Below are 20,867 nucleotides of genomic sequence, written 5' to 3' on the forward strand. Positions count from 1 at the left end.
GTACCCTTTGTGTACCAGCAGCAAACATAGCCACTGGCTACGGGATATTTCCCCGGGTTTCAATTTCAGAGTAAAATCACCCATATTTTCAACTCAGAACACCCTTTGGGCTGGATATTGGAACATTCTTACCAGATTACTGGGAATCGAAACTATGCACACACCAGGCAGGCAAAGTAACTCAATAGCAAGTCAATGAACTAGCTGACTGCTTGGAGCTGTCGGGCATTAAACCCTTTGGGAAATTCGCAATTGCGCTCAGGTAATGTGAATCCAAAACCCTGGGAAATCTTTTGAGGATATGAAAGCATAATTACGGAATTAGGTAAGCAGGATATGTTGTCTCTCCAGGGGGAGAGAGAGAGAGCGCATTTCATTCCAACAATCTACCTCTGAGATTTCCACGTGGAATGGGATGCAATGAATTCTCAGTTTGGTTATACTCTCAAGTATGGTGATGGGTTTCCGCATGTGTCAACCACCTGCCTGACCCCCCCAAAAAAAATACTTGGGGGTCAGCCCTTAAAAGGCCGAAACCCATGAAAGTGCTTCACGAGCAATTCCTGTCAACTTGACTTCCATTAGAAATCTTCCAACTGTGTGTCAGCCAGGCTGTTTGGTAGAGTTCTGGCCAACCAGGTCGGAAGGCTGTGGGTTCAAGTTTCACCACGCGGGAGGTGGATGTGGGTCAAGGCTGACACTTGAATAGAGTGCTTTGGGGTGTGTGCATGCCTCAACAACAACAACTTGTACTTATATAGCACCTTCCAAGCAGGGTAGCGTCTCAGAGCGCTTAACAGTGGCGGAGCCTGAAGCAAAGCCTGGTGGGGGGAAGGGGGGGAGGGGGTGAGAGGTGGCCATAAGCACGGTCGAAGAGGAAAGTTTTTAGGTGAGAGGGAGGTCAAGGCGGAGGGATTGAGGAAGAACGTTCCAGAATTTTGAGGCATAATGGCTGCATTGTTGAGAAGTAAATAACAGCAGGAGAACTTTATACAGCAACTGAATGACACCAAAAACGAGACACATATACAGAGGGTTACAGTAGCATTAGCATTTTATTTTCCTTTTTTGTTGCATAGGAAATGTAGCACTCGCTTCCAGTAATTGTATGTAATGTGAGAAAGTGGTCGCACTAATCGTCGTTTTTTTTAATTACATGAGTTAAACTAATCCACACCAGCTCAAAACTTGCAGAGAATTTTTTGTTTAGTCGAGTAAGAATTGACGCCAAGTGTTTCTCAACCGGCAACATACTTTCACGTACACTTAAAATGAAAAATTAAAAAAAAATGAGCATGAGGAATAGAAACAGACCCTTGCTAGAATTGGAGGCACATTTTCACTGTCTGAAGTAAAATGTTCAACAACCCATGAAAATAAACAGCCACATTTATCCCTCCCTCCCTTTTGATTCCCTCTGCACCCCTCCAAACCACTCCCGCTCAAAAAAAATCATGCACTGATGTGAAGGTGGGTGTGGAGAAGGGAAATGGTAAACACTGTTTTACTTATTTGACTCTCAATAGTGCTCCCAGCACTCAATACATGTTCAGTTCAACTCAATCCACTCCAGTCCCATCGCCCAGGACGTGGGGAGGAGCGGGGTCTAACTTGAACAGTGTTGCTAAATAGTAGTGGGACGGTAACTGAACGGATCCATTTAAACCCCCCCCACCCGCAGTCCATCCACCCACCCCCTCCCAGAGAAAAAAAAATCTAAATTGCGTGCAATGCCACTTTCAAAGTAAAGTAACTTCTCAGGTAACTGTCAGGGGTCAGGGTCAGGGGTCAGCCTAACACAATCTTTGAGCAGACACGAGCCAGCATTGCGCACCTCAAAGTGAAGCAAAAAAAAGCAAGATAAAGGAAAGTTGTGAACGATGGATGGGCAGGATTAAACTAATACCGGGACAAAGAAGATTTTTTTGATATCTATTGAATTTTTTTTTGCTTTTTTCAGAAGTAAAAACATTTGAAACGAACTGAAAACACCCCCAGCGGAACAAGAAAAAGAACAAAAACACAGCGAGTGAGCGACTGAGCGAGCGAGCGAGCGATCCGTCTGCTCCAGACCCGGGTCAGAGCGAGAGGAGGAAAAATAACTAACATGAAACTTGACTAATCCGTATACAACTCAATAAGCAATATGGAATAGCATGCATTAATATTGTATGGTTATTTTACAATCGCTTACAATATCAGGAGTAGCTTCTGACAGACATCAAAGGCTGCCATTGTAGAAAATTTTAGTTTTCATAAGATTCATATAATACAGATGTATTTTTGCAGGCACCGTTTTTTTTGTGTGTGTTGTGATGTTACAGGTAATATGCTGGTATTATTTTCCATTTTTATTTGTTTTCCTCTGTTCTAAAGCTGGCATTACAACAACAACAACAACAAGAATAATAATGACACACACAAAAAAAAAGAAAAAGGCAAATAATTGGAGTTAACTCAAATAGATATACTAAGGTTAACCATAGGTTTGTGCATAGGTCCATGCAAAAGTTACACTGCTATGCATTTACAATGTCAGAAAGCAAGTGAAGTGAGCCTAGAGTAGTCATATTCGGAGCCAGCCTGTAATAGCACCATGGATTTTGCATTTAACAGCGATTTTCTTAATTACAAATTCGATGACAGTATTCATTACAGTTAAGTGCTATGAAACAGCTTCAATGGTCACACCAAGGCAATTTAACAATAATAATCCTTGCAATTATTACAGCGCCTTATCACGTCGTTGAGACGTCTCAAAGCGCTTCACAGAATATATTGCCAATGTGGATTGACTGTGTATTTTGTGGGCGAAATGTGAAATTTCCACCCCCCCATTCCCCTCCCTCCCTGCTATTGCTGATCTCAAAGATTTTTTTTGTTGTTGAAAAAAACAATACTTGCTAAAAGTTTACGAGCTGAACTTCTGTGCAGCCTTGGTCTATATTTTGTTGCAAAGCTTTTTTTTTAAAATTTCTTTTACAATTTTGACTGCCAGTGCATGCAAATGTTCTTCCAAGATCAAGACAAGGGCGCATTTATTTTGTTGGTTCAGTTTTAAGCGCGTCCGAATGTTGCTAGGTTCCATTGAAGCGATCCTTTTACATTATAATCCAACCAGTCTCAAAAAAAAAGTCACCATGTGGCCAAAGACATGTTAGTTCCAGAGGAAGCTCCCTTCTATCAAACATTTATTTCCAGAGAGGAAAAATACTGCAGATGCTGGAAATCTGAAATAGAAACAGAAGTCGCTGGGAACAACCAGCAGGTCAGGCAGCATCTATGGCGAGGGGAAAGTGAGTTAACATTCAGGTCGCTCACCTTTTGAAGGTTATCGCCCTGAAACGTTAACTCATTCTGCTGTCTCCATAGATGCTGCCTGACCTGCTGCTGTTCCCGGCCACTTCTGTTTTTATCTGATATTGTTTCCAGAGATACCATTCAAAGTGTGGAAGAACCTGGTTTGACATTCCAAACAAAACAAAAAAGTATTCACCGCAAAATGGGGGGATTAATAAAACTGTCTCAAGCTGTGTCTAAGTGTATTATTTTTTCTTTTTTTTTGCCCAGAATATATTTCCAACAACACCGTCGTGAGCTGTGAAGCTGCGAGCGGCATCGAATTAAGAAAAAAAAGTGAGTGAAATCTGTCATGGAAATTGCATATTCCTGCAGGGATATGGGAGGGGAAGGGGGTGAACGGTAAAGGGAGTGGGGGGGGAGGGAACTGACTGAATTCTGCCTGTTTCCGAGAGGAAATTCCGTCCTATATTTATATTTTTTGTCCTCCCCACTTCCTCCTTCTCCTGTTCCCTTTCTGATGGAGGAAAACCTTGCGTCTGATAGTGCGTCCGACCAGCTCCAATTCAAGCACTGACTCTGAGCTCAGTCAGTCAGGATCGCAGGCTTATCAGAGGGGAGAGGAGAGGAGAGTAGGAGGGGGCGTTAACCCTTTTGGGACCACGGTGGCAAATGTGTGTTTTTTTTATAAACTTGCACCATTTCCAACGACAACAAATACAACAACAACAACAACAACAACAACGAAGACAAACAAAGAGGGCAAAAAGAAAAACAACACCCACCCCTTGCCGACAAACATTCCCGGTTCCTTACTTATTGCAATGTCCGTCCACCTTCTAAAGTTTGGCATTTCCCATTCCATAAAATGGTAACACAACATCGGATCTGGCCTCGGCCATCTCACAGGGCCAAAAAAAAAGATTAATAAAGGAGGGACCTGTTTCCCCTCGGATTAGCAGTCAGTGGAATGCTGTCACTACTTGCCTAACTGAAACTGAATTCTCACATCACTTATTGTTGCATGTAAAAGTATTATCTTAACAATACTTATAACCCCTTGTTCCCTCCCCAACCCCAACCCCAACCCCCATCCTTTCAGTTCGTTCCTGTCATCCTGACCCACTGTCATAACTCAAAACATTTTTTCTAAGAAAAAAAGGAACCTTTTTTTCTTTTAAAAACTTTACAATTTGATCTCTCTCTCTCTCCCCCTCCCTCCCCTTACCCATATCATCTTCGAAAAACGTGAAACAACAAACACTTTTTTTTAAAAAAAAGAGAACAGCATAAATGTCCATTTATAATGGTCTTCAGTTTACCTATACTTCATAAGTACAGGTTTACGCTATATCATTGAAAGAAAAAAAATAAAAGTTCTTAAATACATACAAAAAAAAAGATAGGAAACAGGAGAGTTTTAAACTCAAATCCAATTCCCAGAGGAAAAAAAAAGCAATTCTATGAATGCTGTAATATAACAATTATCCACTAAAGCTAAAGTTCCACAAGATTTCTTTCCTCACCTTGTTATAAAAGTCCTGCATTACAAAATAGGGCAGATTAAATCAGTGTAATTAATAAAGCTATACACAATTACAAACCAGCTCTGAATGGGCAGCAAAACTTTTTCTCTCTCTCTTTTCTCTCTCTCTCTCTCTCTCTCTCTCTTTATTTCCCCTCACTTTCCATCCAACTCATCATCGCACTCACCAACAGAAAAAAATATTAAAATAATCCAACTGCCCATAAAAGTATTGCTTTTTTTTCCTCTCTCTCTCTCTCTCTCTCTCTCTTTCTTCCTTAAAACTGTTTCAGAAACAGGGTGCATTTTTTTAATTATTACTATTATGTTTTGTATGTACAACCAATTTGACTTTTTTTTTAACCCTTGGCTTCCCACAAGGTTCTTACAAAACAAAAGGTTTATCCGTGCTCTTTCCCTTCACTGTGAAGCACTGCAAGTTGCTCTCTATAGTGCACATATGTCAATGTAATGCCCAAACTACAAGCTAAAGGAAGGTTTAAGGATGTAGGCAACAAGAAATTACATCTAAACAGTTACAATCTCACAATACTGTATTGTGGAAACACTTATCACAACTTATTAGATACCTATCAAAATCGAGATAGCTGATTCCAACGTTTTAATATACATAATCAGTAAACAATCTGAAAACGTGGAAGTCTCAAAATGTGCATATAAAACGGGCGTTTTGTTTCTGTGTTTTACTTCCACACCTCGTTAACGGTTTTTGCTTTAAGCTGAGAACAAAAATGGATCTGGGATTTTAAAGTTTTTTGAATGAAAAAAGGCTTTTTTTTTGTTAAGGCTCAAATGGCGATCAAAACCTGTTCTGAAATTTGTTTAAATCGGCTTTCGTGTTTTTTTAAGTGCTTCACAGTTCGCACTACAGGGGAGGCAAACCTCCTTTTTTTCCTGTCTATCCAGCGTTTATATATGTATTTTTTTTTTTAGTTTTTGTTTTTAAAACAAGTTCCAAGACAAACATCTAAAAAAAAACTGCGCCTAAACAGCAGCAATGACTTTGGTCAAATTAAAAAAATAAAAAGGAAAAAAAACAAACATGCTAAGCATTTCTATATGATAAATCAGGTATTGCATATTTTTTTCATATATCAGTGGGAAAAAAAACAAAGGAAGACATCAAATAATATTAAAATGCATCGCAACATAGGGAACACTAGAGCCTAAGAGTTTCAGAAATAAAGAGCATTGACTTAGGGTGACATTGAAATCAAGGCCTAGGTTGCAGTAAAAATTATTTGTTCATGACACATTTGAAACGTTTTCAAAACTTTCACAACTTTTTTTTAAAAAGGTGTGACTGATTGCTACATCAGGATAAAGCCCCATCGTGGGGAGTGGTGGGGGGGGGCAGGGAGGGGGGGGGAGGGGTCACACGGATAACGAATCCACGTATAATAACTGCTTTCTAGGGTTCTAAGGCAAGGCACATGAATGAGGAATTATTCGCTCTTTTTTTTCTCCTCCCTCTTTCTTTTTTTTTAATTCGTGCAAATCAAGAAACGTATTGAATTAGGGGGAAAAAAACATGAGGAGCAAGTTATTTTTCCCAAGACTTTTTGTTTACTGATTGTACTGTGTGTATGTGTACGTGTGTGTGGTTTTTTTTTTAAAGAGGCACCATTTTGCTTTTCGGGTGAGCCCTCTAAACGAAGTATTGTTTTGAAATGGCAAGTGCCCGAAATAGGGATTATATTTCTTGTGTCAATAATGCATTATACATTTCTCCTACATTGTCTATATAAAAATTAGTCACTAACGCTAGATCATGCATTTTAAATGTCTGGTTGGCTTGCGGGCCAAGCAGAGGGTTAATATACGGTTGGTATAACACGGGAAACTTTTAAGTACTTTATTGTATGTGTGAAGTTAGCCTCACTGGGTGGGTTGGGTTGGGAGGGGGTTTGGCAGGTGGGAGCGGAGGGGAGTCGGAGAGAGCGGGCTTCTTTGCTGTTTTGGTCAAATAAATGAACGTGAGTCACGGGTGCGGTGTTGTGGGGGGAATTTTGTTTGTTTGCTTTTATCTCCTTGTTCGGTTACGCTTAACGCTCATTCCGATCGACCGACGCAACATTGGACTGCGAAGTGCATTGAGTAGATATTAACTCGTTCCTCTCTCTCTCTCTCTCTCTCGCTCTCTCTCCCCGCTGCTCTCTTCCCCCACCTTCCCCCACCCCCTCCCCGCAGTGGTCTCATCTTCAAAAGGGAGGCACTGATGAGGGAATAAAATATATAATTGAATCCACAGATTGCATAATCCCAATTCAGGATGGAATCCATTTCCAGGGTGTGGATGCAACATTTATTTTTTTTCCCCCTTCCATCGTGTGCTTTGCTCTCAAAAGAGTGTGTGATCATTTTCTCTCTCTCTCGCTCTCTCTCTCTCTCTCTCGCTCTCTCTCTCTTTACATGATCTGGTAAAAGTACTGACCGACCGACCGATACCTTAAACTGCATTTTTTTTTGGAGTTTTTTTTTTGTTTTTAAAAATCTTCCTTCAGTTTATTCGGAGGGATGCAAGTTTCTTTTTTTATTACTATTATTATTATTAATAATAATGTTAATAATAAAAAAAATTGAAAAGCAAAATAAAAAGCTCCCCCTTTTTTTTCTTGCAAAGACTCACGACTTGTTTCTTTTCACCCCAAACAGTTTAGAGTCCAGGGATGGGAGGACTTGGAAAAAAAAAAGGAATATAGGATTTTTGTTTTCAACAATCTCTATCATACAAAGATATTTAACTATTCCAATAAAATTGCACTTTACTCAATTAATGAATCAAATTAATGATCGATTTTCATCTATTTCAATCAAAACAGACCATCCTTCCCAGCTTATATGGATTCCTCTCTCTCTCTCTCTATCTATCTATCTCTCTCTCTCTCTTTCGCACGCTTTCTATCTTCTTCTAATATTTCTCTCTCTCGTCGTTTTAAGAGACTGAACAAAACGAACAGCGTGAGTGCAGCATTTTTTTTATAAACGTTTGATTTCCGCGAGATGTTTGGACATTTTTTGTTTTTGTTTGGGCGGCGGGGTGATGGTGAAGGGGAGGTGGGGAGGGAAGGGGTTAACCCATCAGCGTGATATAACACTGAGTGCGGTGCTAACATTAGCAGTGGGTTAGCATTTTAATCTAAGTTTTGGAGTTGGGGAGCTCGGGGTGGAGAGGGAAAGGGGTTTAAATCAAAGGCTATTATTTTGTGATATGCTCCAGCTATGTCCATGGTTTAATCGTATTTTATATCTCCGAGGGTTTAGCTACGAACTTCAAAAAATATGTGTGTTTCGCTATCTTTTCGCTGGTAATTTAGATGCTCAGAGTTTTATAGTCGGACCAAGATTGTTTGACATTAAGTGCTTAATCATTAGGCAATGGGTAAATGGGGAGGGTGGGGGTTGAGGAGAGAGGGAGACTATATCTGTCCTGTGCTCAGACACCAGTCTTGGTATCGTGTACCAACAAGACACTTTAGGAGTTGCTAAACATATTTCTACGTATTTCAATCATCTCAGTACCAGATCCTTAATCAGTCGCACGGTGCCAAACAGAACGAGTGCCACCGATTGATTCTGAGCAAATCCATTGTCGTGATCTTCGTTTTTCAGTCTTTAGTCATCGCTGTTTTCATGTCGCTTTTCTTGTGTTGGAATTCTATTGATCTCCCCTCTCCCCCTCCCCCCACCCCCAACCCCCCCACTTTCCCCACACACACAGCTTGAAGTGACGAAGTCTTGCTCCCACGTTACAGAGTTGGGAAGGACTTGGGTGATCTGTTTGCTGGATGGCGGGAAACTATGGACTTTATCCCAGGTACCAAGACTAGAGGTTTGGGAAAAGGTGGAGGGAGGAGACGGAAGGGTGGAGGGGGAAGTAGGGTGGGGGAGGAGAGGAGAGAAAAAGAGACAGGAGTTAGATCCACAAACAATAAGATACAAGCAAAACTCAGCACTTCCCAAGCTATTTTGGTTGTGATCAATGTTCTTTAGCAGTTGGAGATCGAACGTGACCCATTAACGTAGTGTTTACTCTGTAGAAAGACAAGACGATAACATTTCTATTACACTTAAACTTCTGCCGAGCACACGGAAACACACTTTGCCGTTGTGTAGTTTATCTGCTATAATCTGAAGGCTTTCCAGGAAGGGAAATTGTTCTTTGGCTTCAGACGGCTCTCCAGAACTGTAACCAAAGTTCCCTCCACGTGATTGGATCGAGGAGGAGGGAAAGGGTTAAAAGCGCACACCTTCTCTCAGCCGCACCTTTACAATTGCAATTGCTTTGTTTGAGGAAGACTGAATTAGATATAGATTTAGAGAGACTTAGATCAGACCTGTGACCTCGTGCTTATGGTTACCTCCTCCCCACCTGCACCCCTCCCCACCCACCGCCCTCACCACCACCAGCTTGCCGTCAGGCTCAGACGCTGTTAAGCGTTCGGAGGAGCTGTATAAATGCAAGTTGTTGTTGTTGTATTGGCTCGAGCAGTTAATAGGAAGCTCGAAAATACTCACAGGAAGAATAGCTTGTGCAGGATGGCCTTGTTAGTGAGCACCTCACTAGAGAGTGGATTCCTTTACAATGCAGGGCCCCTGAGGACCCGGCAATATTGCTGCTGGGGAGGGATTGACTGGCTTCCTGGCCAGATGATAACGTACAGAAAGCTGGCGAGTCTCACATCACTTTGCTTTGGATCCAGTTTACTGAATAATAATAATAATCCTTGATGCGGCGCCTTATCACGTCTTCGACACATCTTAAAGCGCTTCACAGAATATGCTGTAAATTTAATTAACTATTATTTATTATTATTATTATTATATTTTGTGGGCGAAACGCGGCAGCCAATTGCGCACAGCAGCGTCCCACAAACAGCCGCGGATTGAGTGATTAAATTGCTAATTTTTTTAAGGGATTATTACCCCCGGAAAAGCGATCCGCCAATCGAGTAACAACCGGGTTCCTACTTGCTGCTGGGTAAACAGAGGCGTGTGGAGTAAGGAACCTTGCATGAGGTTTCAACCTGCCCGGGAATCGAACCCGGTTCCTCTCACTTGAGTGCTCTAACCACTGAGCTAATGAGAAAATGATCCATACGCAATACAACACCTTTCACATCAGGAGGGACACGTGAAAGCACTGCACACGAGTTTAGTGTCAAGTGAAGTGACTGTGTATTTTGTAGGTGAATGCAGCAGCCAGCTTGCCCACAGCCAATTTTTATTTTAAAAAAACACAACAGCCAATCCACTTTACAGTGTCTGCCTGTGAAGTTCTTTGAGAGACGTCCTCCTGACTTGAAAGGCTCTGTTATCAAATGGCAACGATGATGATTGCTTTTGTTGGAAGCGTAAATTGTGAAGCGAGGCTCCACCTCTGGGAAGTCGCGTTGATTTGCCGTTGGCAATACTTGTTTGCCGTCAGCAGGGGGGGGCACAGTTTAACACAGCACATTCCTTCTCGCTCAGCCTTGGGCTGTTTCAGACTGCACGCAGTGCTCCCTCGCCCTCCCTCTTAAATCAAAAAAGAGCGAGCGGGTGAGCGAGTTTGAGAGAGGGAGAGAGAGAGAGAGAGAGAGGAGGAGAGAGAGGGGGGGGAATGGCTCCCCCACCCCCAGCCCCCGCCTTCTCTTGCTATTCACTGCCTTGCAGAAAAGGTTACCGCAGAGCAGAGGCATAATCCTTCACAGGAACCTGGTTTATTGATTGCTGTAGTCTATTGTTCCCTTTCTAAGTCCCCCCAAGTTCAAGTTCATCCCGGTGTTACATCATGTCTGGTTTCTACTGGTTACCAGACAACCTCAGACGTGACTATCATTATCAAGAAAGTTTTTGCTCCGCACCCACCCACCCACCCACCAGCCTCCAGCACCTCTGACGTGAAACACCCTCCCTCCCTCCTTCCCTCCCTCCCAACACATTGAACTATTTATTCTGTCTTAATTTATCGCCCCGCGCGCTGTAAATGAGATCGCGGTCCAAAGAGCAAACACTGGCGTCAATTTAATTAATCTTTTTCTCAAGGATCGAGGAGAAGGTGGTGGTGGGAAGGGGATGGGGGGGTGGGGGTGGGGGGGGCGTGTGGCAGTGAGGGGAGGGGGCAATGGGGGGGTGGGGGAGAAGACGTGAGAAGTAGGAGGAGGGGGAGTTAAAAACTACTGCACTTTTTTTCCCCCTGTCCCAAAAAACTTTGCTTTACTTTTTTTGCTTTACGTTTCTCTTTCAATCAGTAAGTCTCTCTCCCTCTCTCTCTCTCTCTGTCAGTCTCTCTCAGTTTCTCTCTGGGTCTCAGTCTTTTTCTCACAGTTTCTCTCTCTCTCTATCTGTCTCTCTGTCTCTCTCTCAGTCTCTGTGTCAGTCTCTCTGTCTCTCTCTCTCAGTCTCTCTCTCTCGCCTCCCTCTGCACCATGAACATAATAAATCTAATGAACCACTCAAGAGTTGGTTTCCTCTCTTTCCTGTATTTCTTTTGAAAGGTTAGGTTTTTTTTGGTCAATCTTTTTTGTCCCGGTTACAGCAAATTATATCTGTATAGCGCCTTTGAGGGGTGTGGGTATACTGTTAACCAGGGTGGGGGCGTACTGTTAATATATTTTTATTCTTAAATATTAAAAATATTGATATATTTGCCATATCAAGTGCAAGGTTTATTATTATTATACTGGTAATGGGGGGAGGGAGGCTGTTAGTGGTGGGGGGGGGAGTGGAGGGGGGTAAACAATTCTACCCACATCATATTCTTATTCCCATTACAATGTAGCCTCGCACTCAGTGAGTCTTTAAATCGATAGAACTTGCTGACAGGCTTTTGTGCTGCGCTGTGCAATGTAGTGAGTTTGCTTCAGTCAGTCTCTGCCTATCCCCCCCCACACACCCCCACCCCCCCTTTTCAGGAATGCTCTACACGATCTGGAATGAAAGGGCTTTTTCTTTGCTCAGGAAACACTGCTCTGCAGGTTTTGTTTTGCTCGTCAGATCAACCGGCTTCTTGTTTTCTTACGAGGTACAAATATCACACATGAATCCGGTGTCGGCCCAGCTCAGTCACCAGCGCTCTGGCCCCCCGAGTCGGTTGTGGGTTCGAACCCCCACATTCGTGGATGCAACTCATGGTCCAGGTTGGCAATTCAATGCAGCGCTGGGGGTGGGGGAGAAGCGGTGGTTGGATGAGAAGGTGGATGTTACTCCAAAACCCTGACTGTCCAGCGACCTGCAACGTCTTTCTGACGTGAAGGGTAATTTATTGTTGTTGTTAAAGATATCACAGCGCTAATAAAAAAAACAGGAGTTTCTCCCTCCCTCCCTCCCTCCCTCCCTCCCTCCCAATGTCCTGGCCAACAATCCCCCGAATAAAATTGATCATTCCCTTCACAGCTGTCTGTACGATATTGCTCTGTGCAAATTGTCATTCGCCTACAAAATACAGTCACTGTCCTTTACAGTAAAATGCTTTTCAGATGTTTTGACAATGTGATAAGGCGCCTGTATCACATGGAAGATTATTTTATTATTTCATTAAAGAGCCTCCAGATAATAATAATAATCCTTGCACTCGATACAAAGCCTTATCAGGTCGTTGAGACGTCCCAAAGCGCTTCACAGAATATATTGTGAAGTGAATTGACTGTATATTTTGTGGGTGAAACGCGACAGCCAATTGCAGCGTCCCACAAACCGTCCTGGATTGAGTGACTAAATGTTTTTTTCTGAGATATTTTTACCCCCGGAAAGCGATCCGCCAATCGACTAACAACCGGGTTCCTATTTACTGGCAGGTAAACAGAGGTGTGTGGAGTAAGGAAACTTGCCTCAGGTTTTGCCCTGCCCGGGAATCAAACCAACTGTCCTCTCACTTGTGAGATGAGATACACTCACTACCCCTGAGAGCAATTCCATGTGAAGAGCTCTGCCACCCCAATTAATAATTATAGAAACTGGATCCAATGCAAAGGTTATCACTATGAGCACTCTCTGCAACAAGACTCGAACTCTATATGGTCCTTCACCGCTAAGGTCCTACACTCAGTTACATCAGTTAACCTGCTGCATATCCCAGATTCCTAGCTCCGAGCCTTTGGTCACTAACCTCTGGAACTCCCTGCCTGTATCTCTCCACCCCGCCTCTTTTATCATTAAATCTCACTTGAAGATCTATCTACCTCTTCAACCCTAACCCACCCCATTCCCCTTCTCCCTCGCTCGGGCCCGACCCCACCAATGTGAAGTGCTCCAAGGCGCTATTCTGCGTGAAGGAAATACTACTCTTAAATGCAAACTACTTTTAAATGCAAACATTATTATGATGAACACATTTGATGGTTGTTTGAGAATTGGCTCTACAACAACAAATTACATTTGTATAGTGCCTTTCACATCAGGAGGACGTCCCAAGGTGCTGGACAGTCAGGGAACCTAAGAACCGATCACTTATTCTCCAATAAAGCATGTCAGCAATTATAATAATAATTCTTGCATTTAATATAGTTCCTTATTAAGTGGTTGAAACGTCTCAAAGCGCTTCATAGGATTTACTGTAAAGTGCAGTGACTATGTATTTTGCAGGCAAATGACTGTTCGCGGTAGCCAGTTTGCACACATCAATGTCCCACAAACAGTCATGAAGTGAGTGACTAATATTATTTGGGGGATTGTTGGCCAGGACTTTGGGAGAGAGAAACTCCCTTCTGTTTTTGGAATAGCGCCTTGCGATCTTAAACATGCTCAGCTCGAGTCCAAAACACGGATTGTCCAGACTTGGGACGTCCTCCCGACGTGAAAGCTGCGGTAGAAATGTCATTTTGTTATTGTTATTGAATGTACTCCTGATAGAAAATGATAATGACACTCAAATGGGTAGGGAAAGGATGGAAAAACACAGGGTTACACAATGCATATTGGATAGCAGTGGAGAGATACTTTAAACAAGTACCTTGACAAGCAAATTAACATGAGGTCAAATTTACTATCGACCTGATCCATCCCACGCACAGCAATTAAATATTCACTTTGGAAATATTATGCTCACGGTCACAATTTGCTAACGGCATTTAGAGGGTGAGGGGCAAAATCCTCAGCAAAACAAGTCTGGCTCCCTCACAGAGAGAGAGAACCCAGTGCAAAGCAGATCATCAGAGAAAGTTAAAGGTCTCATGAGAAGCCTCTTCCCCCCCAATCCCTCGAGGCTCGGGGGAGGAGGGGGGCGTTTAGGGGGAGGGGGGATTATAAGGGGTTGAAAGGCAAGAAAACTTTTAGCTGTCCTCGGTATGCGTTCAAGGTTAAAAGTGAATGAAGATTCTGCTGTTTAAGACTTAGCTGCAGTCTCAGGCACTCTGCACTGCTCCGAAGGCAAAGTAATCTCATCATCTAGGAAAGTGCTGACTAAGCAGTTAATAACTGCCTGCATATGTGTGTAATTTCAATGGTATTCAACGGCCATAATGTAAAACAGCCATAGCCGAAATGTGGTTATAAAACACTATTTTATTGGGACTCGCTGATCTGGGCCCTGCTTTTTTTTTGCTGAATAAAACAACAGCCCTGCATTATTCATCAGTCAAAAANTCTATTGTTCTTAGCTGGAGCCCTCTCGTAACGCTCAAATCACAACACTCCCCCCCACACCTCACACCCCCAACTCTGAAAAACAACCCCCTGGACTCGTACTGTGTATCTCCGTTATTTAACGCCTGCCCAGGAAGTGCTGAATCAACAGGAGATTACAATAGTAATAATAATCCTTGCATCTGATATAGCGCCTTATCACATTGTTGAACCGTCTCAAAGTGCTTAACGCAATATACTATAAGGTGGAGTGACTGCATTCTGTGGATGAAACGCGGCAGCTAGTTTATGGACAGCAATGTCCCACAAACAGTCGTTGATTGAGTGAGTCACCAAAATATTATTATTTAGTGTTTTTTAAGAGATTATTACCCTCGGAAAGCTAACAAAGGGATCTACTTACTGCTAGGTAAACAGAGCGCTTTGGGACGTCCTCCCGACGTGAAAGGCGCTCTATAAATGGAATCTTGTTGTTGTTGTTGTGTAGAGGAAGGAAACGCCCCTAGGATTTTGTCCTGCCCGGGAATAGAACCTTGGCTACAGGAGATGAATAATTTCCCGGGTTACAATCCCGGGTGAAAGAACCCGACGCGTGAAAAATAAAGCAATCCTTGCATTTTGATACAGCCACTCTCACATCGGGAGGTTGTCTCAAAGTGCTTCATGGAATTTTCTTCGAAAGTAAAAGTGACTGTGTGCCTATTTGCGCAGAGTGATAGCCCACAACCAGCCATGAAGTGAACGACTGATGTTATCTGTGGGATTGTCGACCAGGACACTGGGAGAGAGAGAAACTCCCTTCTCTTTTCGAGTGGTGGCATGGGATCTTTAAGTGCTCCTCCATTGCGAAGGAGCAATGGAATTGGGATTAATAGTAATTTTGGTGAAACGTGACTCACTTTCTTTTCTCCATAGATGCTGCCTGACCTGCTGAGTGTTCCCAGCGACTTCTGTTTTTGTTTCAGATTTCCCCCATCAGCAATATTTTGTATTTTGGGATTAATAGTAGTTAGCTCCAGGGGGAAATATAACATCAGTTTAATATCAATGGACCAAACAGTTGAAATAATCAGTGTAAATTAAATATTACACCAAAATAATTTTTATGAGCAACAGGACTCCAGATTGAAGTGCTTCGAGACATTTCAACAACACAATAAGGCACAAGATCAAATGCAAAGATTATTATTTATATTATTATTAATGCCTATTTTGTTTCGTCCACAAATATACAGTCAATTAATTCACTTAACAGCATATCCTGTGAACTGCTTTGAGACGTCTAGAAGACGTGAAAAGCGCTATATCAAATGCAAGGATTATTATTATTATTAATAATCAATTCAGTCACACAGCCCGGAGAGGGCTATCATCTCTGTAATGATCCAGGCCGTGTTCTAAAGCCATTAAAGCTAAGGAACAACAAGATCCTCTTTGTGTAAATTATTCTGTGTGATGAGTCAGGAGCATTGCAACCCATCCATCAGCCAAATGGTTTTTGTTTGTTTGTTGAGCGGATCAAACTTAAAGGCTCCTTAAGTCTGCATTGTCATCGCCTCGTAGGACTTAATGTTGCATTTACACTGCACCATGTGAGTGAGTGATGGCAATTCACCTCCAGGTATGTAGTATAATAATAATAATAATGAGCAATTTGAGATGTCTAAATGACGTGAGAAGGCACTATATCAAATGCAAGGATTATTATTATTATAATAATATTTAATCATTGTATCATTAATATAATGAGTATTAATATAATAGTGATCATTTTGATGCAGCGTCTCACCACTTTGGGAGTTCACCTCAAAGCTCTTCAATGGGATTGTCGGACGGGAAGAGAGAAACTCCGAGTTTTTCGAGTCGCATCGCGGGATCTTTTAATGTCACCTGAACTGGCACAAGACGGGGCCTTGGTTTAGTGTCTCGTCCTGCACTGAAATGCAGCATCGGTCTAGACTACATGTGTTCAAATTACCCATGTGTGGGGCTTGAACCCACAGCCTTGTGACTCAGAGGCGAGAGAAAGTGCTACCGACTGAGCCAGGCTGAGACCTGAACAGGTAAGGAAGGTTGAGCCAAGATCTGCTGGAGTCCTGACCTATGGGAACATAAATCAAGGCACTTTGTTCCACATTGCTCCACTGAAGGTAATGACAATCTCTTCCAGGAATAAAAATACAACCCTCGCAATCTGGGTCATGCTCTGCTCCCTGCCCTGCTGTTCCCTTCACAAGACCACAAGATAATAATAATAATAAATATAGTAATCCCTGCTTTTGATATAGACGTCTCAAAGCGCTTCAAAGAATACATTGTAAAGCCAATTGCACACAGCAGTGTCCCCCAAACAGCATGTGACCACATTTTTTTTCTTTTGAGGGATTATGAACTCCAGAAAGCGATCCACCAATCGACAAAACAATTGGGTTCCTACTTACTGCTAGGTAAACAGAGGCGTGTAATAATAATAATATTAATAATAATAAAAATAGGTAAAAAGATTGATTCAGATGAAGAAGGCCCTTTGGCCTTTCGGATCCCATCCTCCCAGAACACCCACCCTACTTTATTGTTCCCCACTCCATCACAGCATCAGCTGCTTTGTAACAATCCTCATAACTTATTGCCCCAATTAACATTTTATGCTCCTCTCTCAACTTTCTCCATCGCTGCTTCAATGGGGCCTAGTTTGCGGTATTTGCTGAATATTTATTGTTACAAAGCATGCAAGGATTAAATTTCAGAAAACATCAAGACAAAGTGGGCGATGTCCTACAATCAGCCATGAAGTGAGTGGATGATTTTTATCTGGGGGAATTGTCGGACCAGGACCTTGGGAAATATGATTACGGTCTTAAAGATTCTGAAAGGAATAGATATATGTAGACCATGATTAGCTGTTTTATCTTGTACTGAACAGTAGAAACAGAGGGCAGGCCTGAGATTGAAGGGGGGTAAGTTCAGAACAAATCTGCGGAAACACAACTTCAATGAGCGAGTAGTACAGTTATGGAACAGGCTCCCTAGGGAGACAGACGGCGGAAGCAGAAAACTTGTTTGTTTCAAGAACAGAAATAGGTTTTTTTTGCTAGAAAATAATATCTGGGGATACAGTGTATAGTTTGGGACGGGATATGTCAAGCGACTGCCAGGATGGTGGAAGGTGAACTAGATGGACCTTGGTCTTATTTCACCATCAAATTCTTATGTTCTTTTGAGAGAGAAACTCCCTTCTTTTTTATGAACAGCGATACGGGATCTTTCACACCCAGAATCCCGGTTTAACGTCTCGTGTGACGGCCGTCATTGTGGAGTGTCTGCATAGACTGTGAGCTGAAAGTCCCTGACTGGTGGGAGCTTGAACACACAGTCTTCTGACTGAGAGCGATGTGAGAGAGCGAGAGCGCACGAGAGAGCGAGAGAGAAGCCCAAATCAAATGCAAAGGATCATTGTTATCGAGTTAAATGCCACCAGAGTAGGTGGATTGAGTCATTGTCTTGTAGTTCACCACCGGCTATCTCGATTATCCTCTGTACAAGCCATCCGAACACCCGATTGAATTACTGGCTTGTAACTCAGTGGCTGCCGTCTATTGTCCTTGGAAAGCGTTTTACCACCAGAAGAGCAGCCAGTGTTGGTGCAGAACAATGAAGAGTTACTCTCAGACCCTTCACAGCAAAGTTCCCTTCGAACCACAAAAGGTTGTGTGCGTGTGTGTCTGATACTCCCATCTTAGCCAGGCAAGCTCACCCCTCTTGCTTCAAAACCTTGCCCATGATTGTGGAAGGTACTCAAATTGACTCTGATTCCGGAAAGTTTTTTTCTTCAAATATAGTAGAAGGAAACAAGTTTTTGCACAATCCTGAGCGTAATGTTAAAGCAAAGTGGCCGTAAATGCTAAGATTAATGGAATTCTTGCCTGTATATTGCACCCCCTCTATCCTTGCACTCCCTCTGCACTGCCCAGCCCTGTGCTGAAAGGCACCCTGGACTGTCAGCTCACAGACCCTTTGTGTGGTGAGAAGGTACCACTTGTTGCTTGTCGGATACTGGTCAAGGGTCCACCTATTTAACAGCAATAACTTACGCAGCGTCTCAGCGTTTAACAGTGGCGGAGTCTGACTCCGAGCCGGTGGGGAGTGGGGGAGGTTTTCACGGTAGAAGAGGAAGGTTTGCAGGTGGGTCTTGAAAGAGGGGAGACAGGGGGCAAGGCGGAGGGATTGAGGGAGAACATTCCAGAGTTTTGGGTCACAGTGGCTAAATGCGCGATCTCCGATGGTGTGGCAGAGGGTGCGAAGGACGAGCAGGAGCTGGTGCCAGTCGAGCGGAAGCGCCGGGTGGTGGATTGGGGAGCGAGGAGGTTGGAGAGGGAGGAAGGCGCCAGAGAGTGAATGGATTTGAACACGAGAATGAAGATCTTTAAGAGGAAACCTGAAGCATGAGAAAGATGGGAATAGAGGGATATAAGCGAGGAGACCTATAAAATACTGCGCTTTGCAGTAAATTCTGTGAAGCGCTTTGTGATGTCCCACTGAGGTGAAAGGCGCTGCATCAAATGCAAGGATTATTATTGTTGTATTATTATTATTTGTCACTCTCTCCTGTCTCAGCAGCTAATACTGTCTCACCCCTGGTGTAGGTGGTGGAGTCTGTTATTCACTGCCAGGCAGACTGTATACCAGCACTAACACTGCTTATACTTTATCACTGAGGACATTTGCATGCTTGAACCCTGACCTGCCGGTGACAGGAACTGTCTGATGCAGTTTGGCTGATTAATGTTGTTATCTGGACACACAGAGATGCAGAGAGTTAAAGAGGATATGAGTCCAATCACAGCTCCGAGCATCAGTCAAGGACAGATCGAGAGGGATTTGAGCACAGGTTGAGAGGGGTATGAGGACAGATCGATGTAAGTTTAAGAACTGACCTTATAATAATAATATTCCTTGCATTTGAGACAGCACCTTATCACATTGTCGAGATGTCTCAAAGTGCTTCGTAGGATACACTGTAAAATGGAGTGATTGTGTATTTTGTGAGTGAATGATGCAGCCAGTTTGCGCACAGCAGTGTCCCACCACCAGCCATGGAGTGAGTAACCAATTTTATTTTATTTGGGGATTGTTGACCAGGACACCAGGAGAGAACTCTCTTCTCTTTCTGCTTACGTCCCCCCCACTTTGCTCGCCCCACCATTGGCGAGCGGGCCTTCTGCCACTGTCCTCACCCTCTGGGTCTACATCCCGCAGTCCCTCTGCCTCACCCTCTGGGTCTACATCCCGCAGTCCCTCTGCCTCACCCCCTCCCTTGCCTCCTTCAAGATCCATCTCAAGACCCTCCTCTTTGATCGTGCCTTTGGTCACCTACTTCGATCCCCGCCCTCCACTCTCCCCGATCCCCAGCTCGGGTCCGAAACTCTGTCTTGGGATGTTCTCCCAACATGAAAGACGCTATACGCATGTAAATTTGTTGTTGTTGTTGAATAGTGCCTCAGGATATTTAATGTCCACCTGAAATTGGACAGGGTTTAAAGTCTCATCTGAAGAATCATTAAAGGGTGTGTAAGGACAGATTGAGGGGGAGAAAGCACAGATCAAGGGGTGTATAAGCCAATTTTCTCATAGTAATGTCTCGCAAACAGACATGAAGTGAATGCCCGATTTTACCTATCAGGTGGTAGGGGTGGGGGAAGGTTAAAGCGACTTGAGACGTCGTCCTGAAGTGAAAGCATTTCTATTCTAAATTATTATTTCACTTCATTTTTAACAAGTGCTGAGGAAACTTCCTAAAGCACATTTTTGCGTGAGATATTGAGGCCTGAATTGAAGTGTGTGTTTTTTTCCAGTGGCGGTACAGAGGTGGGGGGGGGGGTGGAAATAATAGCTGTTAGGAACTAAGTCACAGTGATGATGTCTCGCAGGTGGCATCATGGAGAATGCACAGGAACAAAAAACAGCGCGAGATAAAAAGCTGAGGGGTTGGGGGTGGGGGGGGAAGCAGCTTAAGAGTGTTAACTCTGCCTTTTCATCATCTCAAAGAGCGTTTTATGCTTGAGCAAAAAAGCTTCCTCTCTCCTTTGTCCGTAGCAAAGCATCAAAGAGCATCGTTCACCCACCTGGCCCACCAGAAAGAGAACTGCAGGATATTACAGAGCGAATTGTAAAGGAGGCAAGTGTCAGCAGTAATAGACCCCTGCAGACAAGGTCGGTCCGAGCGAAAAAAATATTCAAGCGCTCATTACATTTCGGAAATCTCTTTACAAAGGACAGCTGTTTTTCCGCCTCCCTCCCTCTCCTCCTCTCTCTCTGTCTCTCCTCTCCCCTCCTCTCTCTCTCCCGCCTCCACCTTCTCTATTTTTCTTTTTTCAAATAATATAAGTTAAAAGATCGAGTTTCGGTTGCGATAAGACAGTGACCAAGTCACCTCTCACTCAGCATTTTTCTGCAACTC

General features: G+C 43.2%; 1 protein-coding gene across 3 annotated transcripts in view; it reads right to left on the reverse strand.

Annotated features, from left to right (window-relative positions):
• Positions 1-7,485: 7,485 nt before the first annotated feature.
• The window catches only part of nfia (nuclear factor I/A), a 225,766-nt gene continuing 212,384 nt past the window's right edge, over positions 7,486-20,867 (reverse strand). For all 3 annotated transcript variants that reach the window (XM_042334849.1, XM_042334850.1, XM_042334848.1), the window contains one exon: positions 7,486-8,672. In XM_042334849.1, coding sequence (XP_042190783.1) covers positions 8,655-8,672 — 18 coding nt within the window. In that variant the 3' untranslated portion in view covers positions 7,486-8,654. The remainder of the gene's footprint in view (positions 8,673-20,867) is intronic.

This window comes from Callorhinchus milii, unplaced genomic scaffold (genome assembly GCF_018977255.1).
Source record: "Callorhinchus milii isolate IMCB2004 unplaced genomic scaffold, IMCB_Cmil_1.0 Scaffold5, whole genome shotgun sequence".
In the NCBI taxonomy this organism is placed as follows: domain Eukaryota; kingdom Metazoa; phylum Chordata; class Chondrichthyes; order Chimaeriformes; family Callorhinchidae; genus Callorhinchus; species Callorhinchus milii.